Source organism: Nuphar pumila, chromosome 3, assembly GCF_984573655.1.
Source record: "Nuphar pumila chromosome 3, dmNupPumi1.hap1.1, whole genome shotgun sequence".
Taxonomy (NCBI): domain Eukaryota; kingdom Viridiplantae; phylum Streptophyta; class Magnoliopsida; order Nymphaeales; family Nymphaeaceae; genus Nuphar; species Nuphar pumila.
The window spans coordinates 21,403,942-21,415,172 of NC_143251.1; the positions used below are offsets into that span (position 1 = coordinate 21,403,942).

The following is an 11,231-nucleotide window of genomic DNA, read 5'->3' on the forward strand; positions in this document are numbered from 1 at the left end:
TGCTTAAAAAGGCATTGGAAACAAATGGGATTTTTCACCCCTATTTATACGAAGGAGGTAGCCTCAATAGAGCTGTTGGAACAGTCCAATAGCTAGAAATAGAGTTGTTGGAATGTTCCAACAGCTCTATTGACTAGTCAACTCTATGTTGACTAGTCCAAAAATAACCTAACTAAAAGAGCCCCTCAAAACCAAGGCAATTCCAAAAAATATAAAATACAAAAATAAATACAAAAATGTCCGTATAGGACAACCTATATACAAAAAAAGTAAAAAAACTAAAATGCTCCTGATGGCCATTACTTATTACAACAAAATTATATATATATACATATTTTAACAATAATATCATCATCATCATTGTCGTGCCTTATCCCAATTACATAGGGTCTACTTTACAAGTCATGTTTCACCTCGTTCTGTCTAGAGCCATAAACTTGGTTACCTTATAATTCTCAGTCACAGCTTCCAATCTCGAAATATCCGATCCATCATGCTATTTTGATTTGTGGCCCGAATGCATTCATTTCAAACATAGAGCCAAAATCCGGGCACGTTTTGATCTTATTCCTTTTTGGATACACCTCTTAGAACTAGGGTCATAACACACGGATATCTAGACTTTCATATCTGAACTAAATAATTAAATAAATATATTTATACATTTCAAACACCTTCAAGTCTTGAATAGTCTTCTTTTAACTCTTCTTATTTCCTTATAATGGTGTCATGTCAACCATTCTTATTGATGATGTGACCATTTGACAATATACCAAGCTGCCATTAAATATCTAAAGTAGTATTTAAGGTGTTTTACATCTTTCACATGTAGAAGATATTGCAGTTCTAATCCAAGATAGCCTATGAATTACCCTAAGAGATCATTGTCAATAACGGTGAACAATAAAGGAAAATTACATGTCTAAGGATACCAGTGAAATCTCATATATATATATATATATATATATATATATATATATATATATATATATATATATATATATATATATCATAATACACCAAAACTTATAAAACCAAACTCATGAAGATTCTTCGTGCTATAGATGCATCTTTGCCAAATGGAAGAACTTTCTCATGCACTTCTTTATCAAGCTTGCAACAAATCTCAGTCTTTTATCTCTTCAATATATGAGGACCACTTTCTTTAACAGCTGCAAGACTGATAGCAGCATGAGAAGCAATGACAGCAAGTGACTTTGATGTGCTAAAGAGAAAGATGCATTATACCAATTTCAACCGATCTCTAACATTAATTCGAATCCAAATTCAAATATAATCCATTCCCTAGCGAGAAAAAAGAACTATCTAACGTTTTGATGATGCAAGAAAGGAAGTGTTGGAAAATTAGTGGTTTTGGTAACTGAGTTGGATTGAAGGTAGGCCCGGCAGCACGCGTTGGATGCACTGTCTTTAAAGTGATAGTTGCCTCACTTAAGATCAAACCCGTGGTGCAATGGGCTACGTGCAACGTCGCTCACAAGAAACAATTGAGCTTTGCCAAGTCGCGACGGTTGGCTTACGCTCTGCACTGGGTGAGATCGAGTTGACTTGATATGGACCTCTTGGATAGCCTCTTTGACTTGAACCAAAGAAGGCTTTGACTAAGTCAAAGCATAGGAGGAAGAGAGCAAGAGAGAAGAGAAGAGCTAATGATGGAAATGAGGGGAGAGAATTGGGTTTATATAGGCCCAAGCCTGACAGGAATAAATGGTCAACCGCTAGCAATAAGTGAGTCTAAATGGCCCAAACGGCTAGACTAGACAACCAGGGTTATTGGTTGGGCATGGTCAACGAACAAAAAGAGTAAGACCAGAGTCCAAAAAGACTTCAATCCAGTACTAAACAATTTTGAAAAGAGTGTGGTTTACCTAACACCTATGTCACATGGGTGCGGGTGCGGGTGCGACACGGGTGCGGCGCAATTTCAAAAAATTTGGACACAGGGACTCGGCTATATATATATATATATATATATATATAGAAGCAATAACATAGCAACAGAAAAAATTTATTAGCAATTTCATTGTCATTTATCAATACATGAATATATAAAAATATCAAGTTTTTCAGTAGAGAAAATATGACTTGCATATGAAAATATACATCTTACAGGAAGAGGGCACATTCATGTTTCAGTTACCTTTGCTCTGGCTAAATCCTGGTTGTATTGTATTTATATTCCTTTAAATTGATAAATTGAAAGATATTTCAAGAATATAAAATTATGCATATACAACTACTAAGTATTGGTCCTGAACACTGAGAAGCAACTTTCTAGTAGGCAGCTCACCCTTCGTTGGAGGAATCACGCTTCCCATTAAAGATCACACATCCCCAATCAAATGGACTGCAGTTGCATAGACTGTGCAGTTGCAGTTGCACAGACTGTGCACAGTCACAGACTGTGCAGTTGCAGTTGCACAGTATGTGACTGTGCAACTGCATTGCAGTCTGGTTATATATATATATATATATTTTTAAAAAGTTATGTAAAAAATGATTTTTGTTTTGTTTTTCATCTTAAAAATAGACATTTTTTGACTCGGTCAAAGTTGACCGAGTCCAAAATGTGGACGGACTCGGCCTCGACTCTTTGACCGAGTCTGACTTGGTGTTGACCGAGTCTGGGCCGAGTCCGAAGCCGCACCCGTGTCGGGGCGTGTCGACTCGGGTGCGGCGCCTCCCTAGCCGAGTCCGTGTGACATAGCCTAACACTAAACTTAGGGAAATGAATGTAATAGGTGGACAAGTAAGGTGCAACCCGCACAATTTTGAGACATAAACCCAACATGAGCTAAAAACAAAAAGAAAAATTAAAGAATAAAAAACAAAATTTAGATTTGAATTAGATCTTATTAATAACTCAACTCGCTCATTTAATGCTTATCTGAACCAGAGCTGCTTGTGAAAGTGTTTCACTTGGCTTGGCTCAGCTCATGTCGTTAGAAATACAGTATACATTTTATATATCTAGCATTTCATATAGTATAATTAATATAGTTTAATATACATAATTTATACTCGGTGAAGTATAGTATAGTACCGTATAGTGCAATATAGTATAGCATTCCATGTATAGTAAGTGTAATATACATATTTTATATATCTATCATTCCGTAAAGTAGGAGGGTTGCGGTCCCAAGCCCAAATAAAGGAGGAGGGTTGCGGTAGGCCAGTGACAGCCAGCATAAAAACTTAGTCATACCCTATGAATATGAACCAATATGAGAATTTTGTTGGGGTGTTCTCTACTGAGCGACGCGCTCTACTCTATAGGCCCGGAGGAAGTGATAAATGGGCAAGAGTTGCTAGGTCGTCGCCCGGAAGCGATGCGTGACACCGACGTCCGGGTGTGGTGACAAATAGGCAAGGGTTCCCTCACTTTGTTGGATGGGTGGGGGTAAAGAAGTTAGTCCAAGACCATAAAATTAGGTTAGCCACTTGGAATATAGGGTCTTTAACTGGTAAGTTGGTAGAGTTAGTAGATGTTATGTGTAGGAGAAAGATTGATATTTTATGTCTACAAGAGACCAAATGGATAGGTGAGAAGACAAAAGTGATAGAACCTCGATGATATAAGATTTGGTATATAGGAATAAATAGAAATAGGAATGGAGTAGAGATTGTTATGAGTCGTGAGTTTATAGATAATGTAGTTGAGGTCCGTAGGAAGTATGATAGGATTTTACTTATTAAATTAGTATTAGTTACGGATATTATTAATATTATTAGTGTTTATGCATCTCAAGTAGGTTTAGACGATTCCATTAAGCGTCAATTTTGGGAAGATTTAGATGGAGTAGTACAAGGGATATCTTATGGTGAAAAGCTTTTCATCGACGGTGACCTTAATGGACATGTAGGCATTAGTAGGAATGGATTTGAGAGTATCCATGGAGGCTATGGTATAGGAGAAAGAAACGAAAGTGGAGAAAGGATTTTAGATTTTAGTTTGTCCTATGATATGATCTTAGCAAACACTTGGTTTAGGAAGAGGGAGTCTCACCTAGTAACATTTAAAAGTGGGGTTAATACGAGTCAGATAGATTTTTTCCTACTTAGAAAGAGAGATAGGGGTTGTTGCATCGATTGTAAGGTTATACCGGGAGAAAGTGTAGTTACACAACATAGAGTCTTAATTTTAGATCTTAGAATTAGACAATGCCGCAAAATGGATAGACATAGGATAGATCCTAGAATTAAGTGGTGGGCACTGAAAGGAGCTAAACAAAGAATGTTTGTAGAGCAGGTAGTTAAGAAAGTTGATTGATGTCTCAAGGAGGATTCAGAATCAATGTGGAATAAGATAGCGGGTGGCATGAGAAAGGTGGTTAAAAGGGTATTGGGTGAGTCTAAAGGCGGTGCACCGCTAGGTAAGGATACATCATGGTGGAACGAGGATGTCAAATTAGCTATTAAGGTTAAAAGAGAGTGTTATAGAAATCTAAGTAAGAGTCGTGATAATGAGAATTTGGAGAAGTATATGATAGCAAAAAAGGAAGCTAAAAAAGTAGTTTGAAACGTGAGGAATAAGGTATATAAGGAGGTTTATGACAAGTTGAATACCAAAGAGGGCGAAAAGGATATTTATAGGCTTGCAAAGATGAGAGATAGGAAATCGAGGGATCTCGGTATGATTAAATGTATCAAAGATGAAACACAAAGGGTTTTAGTCAAAGATGAGGAGATTAAGGAGAGATGGAAAGATTATTTTGATAAGCTATTTAATGGAAGTCATGCTCAGGATCTTGGAGACTTGTCCATTCCTTTTCATGAGATGAATCGTGACTTCATGCGCAAGATTCAAAAGAAAGAAATTGCAGAGGCTTTGAAGAAAATGAAATCAAGAAGAGCAGTTGGCCCAGATGTTATACCTATCGAGGCTTGAAAATGCTTGGGAGAGAAAGGTTTAGAATGGTTGACAAATCTTTTTAACAAGATTTGATGAACAAATAAGATGCCTAATGAGTGGAGGAAGAGTACTTTGGTGCCTCTATATAAGAATAAGGGTGATATACAAGATTGCACAAACTATCGTGGTATAAAACTCATGAGTTATACTATGAAACTTTGGGAGAGGGTGATTGAGTCTAGGTTGAGGAAGGTTGTCATGATATCGGAGAATCAATTTGGTTTTATGCCTAGAAGATCAACTATGAAAGCTATACATCTTCTTAGACAACTTATTGAGAGAAATAGAGAGAGGAACAAAGATTTGCATATGGTTTTTATTGATTTGGAGAAGGCATACGATAGAGTACCTAGGAACGTTCTCTGGTAGACAATGATGAAGAAAGGTGTTTTTCTCAAGTACATTAGTATAATTAAGGATATGTATGAAGGAGTAGTAACCAATGTCCACACTTGTGGAGGGGTGACAACCAAATTTTCTATAACGGTTGGGTTACATCAAGGATTTGCTTTAAGCCCTTTCCTATTTGCTATAGTGATGGATGAGCTTACGAGATCAATTCAAGAAAATGTGCAGTGGTGTATGTTGTTTGCTGATGATATTGTTTTGATTGATGAGTCTAGAGCTAGGGTTAATGCTAAGTTAGAATTATGGAGACAACATTGGAAGCAAGAGGTTTTAAGTTGAGTAAGAGTAAGACAGAATATATGGAATGTCGGTTTAGTAAGCAACGAAGTAGTGATGGGAGTGTAGTGAAGCTTGGTGAGCAAGAAATACCGGTGGATGATTGTTTCAAATATTTGGGATCTATCATTCAAAAGTATGGAGAAATTGATGGAGATGTAAATCATAGGATAAAGGTTGGGTGGATGAAATGGAAAAGTGCAACTGGAGTGTTGTGCGATCGTAGAATGTCATTGCAGTTGAAAGGAAAGTTTTATAGGACGACTATTAGGCCCGCTTTACTATATGGTACGGAATGTTGGGCTGTCAAGAGACATCATATTCAAAAAATGAGTGTACCTGAGATGCGTATGCTTAGATGGATGTGTGGAAATACAATAAAAGATAAGATTCGGAACAAGGAGATACGTAAGAAGCTAGGTGTTGCACCCATTGAAAATAAGATGAGAGAGAATCGTTTACGGTGGTTTGGACATATTCGGCGAAGGCCTAATGATGCTCCAGTTAGAAGGATGGAGAAATGATAAAATATATTAGTTAAAAGAGGTCGGGGTAGGCCTAGGAAGACTTGGATGGAGATGATAGGAAAGGATACGAAGGCTTTGAACCTCACCGAGGACATGGCATTGGATATAAATGATTGGAGGAGAAGGATTCATGTGGAAGACCCAGAATGATTTTCTTTGTTGGTTCATATCGCCGACCCCAATTGTTTTGGGATGAAGGCGTAGTTGTTGTTGTATTCCGTAAAGTATAGTGTAGAATATTGAGTGATTAAAGATTTTATAAAATTAAAAATGAAAGAAGAGACTGTTAGATGCAACGAGCAAAAAGGAAAAAATAATGAACAATTTTTGCAAATGGTTGAGAACTTCAGCGGCCTTATGTAGTTTACATAAACCATGTTGCTGTACACAACTGGCCAACAGCCACAACGCAGAACAAAATCGTTCAGTCAGAATCCAAATCCCACGACCGTCAGATTTTGGAAAGCCAAACACCCTCGCACTCGCAGTAACAAGTCAAGTCGCAGATTCAAACGAGAAAGTGCGCACCGCACGGCAACAAAGCGGAGCACGTGTCGAGCAGTCATCACAGACCAAGTCTAAACTTTGGTCAGAGTGGAGATAGTGTAATTACATAAATACTCCTGCCAGGTCCCCTTAAGCGTTACCAGATAGCTACCAACGTTGTAGGACCATCCACACCGTCGATTCGTTTCTTCCACGCTTCGAGACAACGCTCGCAGGGAAAGGGACCAGGAAGAAGCGGAAATTACGAACCTACCACGACGGCGAGGTGCAGACGCGGCTGCTTATGAGGAGCGTTCCGAGCACGACGACGATAGGAGCGATTTCCCGGGGAGGAGGACGGAAGCTTCATCGGCGTTATCGCCACGGCCCCCGCCGAGTCCGTCCAGCTTCAACGGAAAAGGAAATCACAGTCTCGAACGGAATCATCACGGAGACCTCGAAAATGTGTGTGTGTGTGTGTGTGGTGGTGGTGGGGGGGGGGAGGGGTTGAGATGCAGACGAACCCCGCCGAGGCCGGTCAGAGAAGGATAGTCGCGATCGGCCGCCGAGGTGGCGGTGCTGATGGCCTTGGCCGGCCGATGAAGTGGAGAATAGACGGAATGGAGGAGGGAGACTCTAGCTCTTCCTCGAATGGAGAAGCGGAATCCGGGGTCTCGGATGACTCCCTGCGCGTAGAGGCTGTTCGGGAGCGTCGCCGGGCCCCGAATTGGAACCGGAGAACGGAACCTCGTCGCGGGAAGATAAAAAATAAGACCAACCGGTGAATATAATCTACAAATTACATAACAAATCTTCGTTTCAAAAATTAAAGAAGAAGGAACAAAGTTCCTAAGGCAATCTGCTGCACTAGGAGAGAGAGAGAAAGAGAACTCGATTTCTTTGCTAAACACGAACGGTGGGTTGAAATCATTTAGATTCACGAAGAAGGAAGTAAGAGAGAGAAGGATCATGATCGGTGACTCGCGAAGAAGGATGGGAGTGAGAAAAACTCTACCGGCGATCGATGACTGGCCGTTGAAAAAGGGCCTCCGCATGTCGACCGTCGATCTTCGGGAGCAAGGGTGCCGGCCGCCGTTTGATCTCTGGTTTTCCGAGGGAGCGAAAGTGGGAGCAGAAGAGGATAGAGACGAGAAGCGTGCAGATGATTCCAACTTCTTCGGGTTTTACAAAAATGAAAAATCAAAACGCCCCGATTTATTGGGAGACTTTGAAAAGAAGCCACCGCAACAAATATCAACAAGACTTTGAAAAGAAAATTAACTTTTTCATCTCGGCTGTAACTTCAGAAAAACAGTCTTTTTATTTTTATATATCGATTTTTTATCTTTCGCGTAAATTTCGTAGGACACGTTGGTAGGTGTTCACTCGATCATACGCAGCGTCACAAGTCAAACACATCTCTCTCTCACTCAACCCAACGTTATAAATGTAAGCTACTTAGTTTTATTGGGGAAAAAACCAATTTTTTTATCAATATCATTGCAACGTAGAAGTAGGACTTTCAAGGGTGTTAAAAGTCGTTCACTCACACGTTTTGAACGTTCGGTAATAATTGTTTCGAAGTCCAACGTTTGTTTGGACCTTACTCAAATGTTATCTTTCAATTGATGACGATGTGCCAACAACTACAATCATGGATACTGAGTGAATTAGTTCGTTTTGGATCATATGACCTGATTCCTTCGTCATTTTACATGTTTTAACAAGTTTATTATGATTTTTTGCCTGAATATAAATCTAATTATGAAATTATATTTAAAATCATGTTTTTTTGCACTGAATATAGATTTAGAATTGGATTTTTACCCTAAATATGAAATTTTGCCCCCAATATGAATGTTGAATGAGATTTTTGTCCTGAATATGGATTTTTGCTCCAAATAAAGATCTCAAATTGGATTTTTGCCCTAAATATGGATCTTGAATTTATTTTTTGGCTTAAATATGAATTTTTGCTTCGAATATGAATCTCGAATTGGATATTTGCCCTTAATATGTATTTTTGCCTCAAATATAGATCTTCAATTAGATTTTTGCCCCGAATATGGATTTCTAATTAGATTTTGCCCTGAATATAGATTTTTGACCCAAATATGGATATCAAATTGGTTTTTGCCCCAAATATGATTTTCAAATTGGTTTATAACAGCACAAGATTGTCATTAACAATATTTAGTCTTCAGGCGGGTGGTGAAAGAAGAAACAGAGCTTAAGAAAGTTGATATCTACGCTATAACAAATGGGAGGATAATGATTCTTGCTACAAGAGTGGTGCTTGGGATGATGATTATGGTTCTTCTTTCAAGAGGCAGCAGAGGAGGTAGGAACACTCATATTTTGGAGTCGGGTTAGTTACCATAGATATTGTCGCAACCTTTTTACAGTCATAGTTTTGTTTTTTGGTGGTAAAACTAAAAATGCTGCACTTTTTGTTTGATTGTCAGAGTATGCCTTTTAGTGGATAAGTGCATCAACACATAGTTTGATGGAGGGTAATCAAGTGAAGCAACACACTAAACTTGTGCAACCTATCTCACCTGATCCTTCCTAGAATATTTTGATTGTTATACATAGTACATTCATCAAGGTAAAGACCATTTGTGAAAGTCATCAAGTTGATGGGACATCACGAGTTCAAAAGCAACGAAAACATTCTTTTGCTGTAAGTTAAACTTGGTGTCTCTATTGATGGGTAGGAGAGACCAAAGCTTTACCAACAGGAAAAGAAAAGTTTCCATGTGGATGAAGGGAGAAACAGGCTTGAGATCCCTGTATCTGCTCAAATTAGGGATGGCAGTGGGGTGGGGTGGGGTGGGGCGGGGCGGGGGACAAGGTCTCCACCCCCGCCCCGACTCAAAATTTTATCCTCCACCCCTGCCCCGCCTCCCTGGCGGGGATGGATTTTATCCTCCACCCCCGCCTTCATCCCCGTTTCATGTCCTCCATCCCCGGTCCAAACGGGGATGAGGCGGGGCGGGGATATTGAGGGGAAAAGTGGTTGGGGCGGGGATGAGGCGGAGATCATGGCGGGGACGGGGCGGGGCGGGGAAAAGTGCACGTCCATCCCCGCCTCCACCCCCGGACGAGGATGGATTTTAACCTTCGTCCCTGCCTCCATCCCCGTTTCATACCTTTCATCCTCGGTCCAAATGGGGCGAGGCGGGGCCCCGCTTTCCCCCGGTCCACTGCCATCCCTAGCTCAAATCCTACAGCCGCAAATGGTTGCAGACTCATAGCATGTTGGTTGCATCTCATGTTCATGTGATTTGGAATCACCTGTAATTTCTAATCACAGGGTTAACGACCACCAGCTTGGGGAAGTAACACCCATTTGCAAACAGACATGGGATTTTATCTAAATTCAAGTATACTACACTATGCATAGATTTTCCTGGGTAAACACCACAACATAAGTAGAATGCAAAAGAAATCTAATTGTACTAGGGAAAATTCAAAAGCCTAACCAATACAAAATGTTGCATTTTTCCTGCGTAAATACAAAAAAAAAACATTGTCCTATGCATTCTTCCTGTGTACATAATTGCAGGCAGACACATTATATAATATATGTTGGATCATATTTCAGATCACACAGTTTCACAATCAACAATATGAACGAAATCAGAACATGTATAAACATGATATTCATGATAGACAGTCGATCGAAACATAAACAGGGAGAAAACATGTCGGTTTCCGCATCATACCAAAATCCAGACAAAAGCAAAACAACAAACAGTTGCATAGAACACAATAAAAACAACCAAAGCATGTTAATATTATGTAAAAGGCTAAGGCGTACGAAAGTACTCCCCTTAGAGAAGATTCGCCCCCACATACAGTGCAAACAAGGTCCGACGTCCTTCCCTCATGATACAATAGCCTCGACGATCAGGATCGGTGCACTCCGACGGATCGTCCTTCAAAGACAATCTATTTGAACCGCTGTTGCAGAAAAACCCCTTTAGGGATAACTCGAGAGAGAGAGAGAGAGCAGCAGGAAGAGAGAAAACGCAGGATCAGAGACTTCTTCTTCTTTCTTTGTTTACAACATATGCATAACTCCAGCCCTAACCACGTTTTTATAACCCACGAACGGTTACAAAAACATGGAAGGGACCCGTTATGGAATCCGAGGAGAGTCAAGACCCGTTAACGAACACAGACTACGACGTGACCATAATCACAGAAAATTAAAGCAAAAAGGTATATTGGTCTTGATTGGATATATCCCTAAAGGGCCAATTACCCGAACCCGAACTGGCGGGTAGGCGCGCGTGCGCAGACGTGTGTGGTAGTCATCCCACCCTCTTGTTCTTAGGAATAAGTGTAAGAGTTTCCATATAGGTTATAAAGCCTATAACTTTCTTGAAACTCTTCAATATGGGACTATTCCACATCATCAAATCCAAACTTATTCCAAAAGGAAAAGAGCCCACGTTTTCTTCATTTGAATTCTCTCACCTCCTCTTTTTACACCCAACAGTATATGCTTTCCATGTGTACATGACGGCAAGAAAACACATATTCGGACCCGATGTGGGTGCATCAGTATCTGCAGGAAAAATAATACAGCAGCT

General features: G+C 39.9%; 1 protein-coding gene across 1 annotated transcript in view; it reads right to left on the reverse strand.

Annotated features, from left to right (window-relative positions):
- The window catches only part of LOC149842244 (acyl-coenzyme A oxidase 4, peroxisomal-like), a 35,532-nt gene extending 27,685 nt beyond the window's left edge, over positions 1-7,847 (reverse strand). Inside the window, exon 1 of the mRNA XM_089999025.1 lies at positions 7,646-7,847. Within this exon, the coding sequence (XP_089855151.1) occupies positions 7,646-7,685 (40 nt within the window). The 5' untranslated portion in view covers positions 7,686-7,847. The remainder of the gene's footprint in view (positions 1-7,645) is intronic.
- Between the last annotated feature and the right edge of the window lie 3,384 nt (positions 7,848-11,231).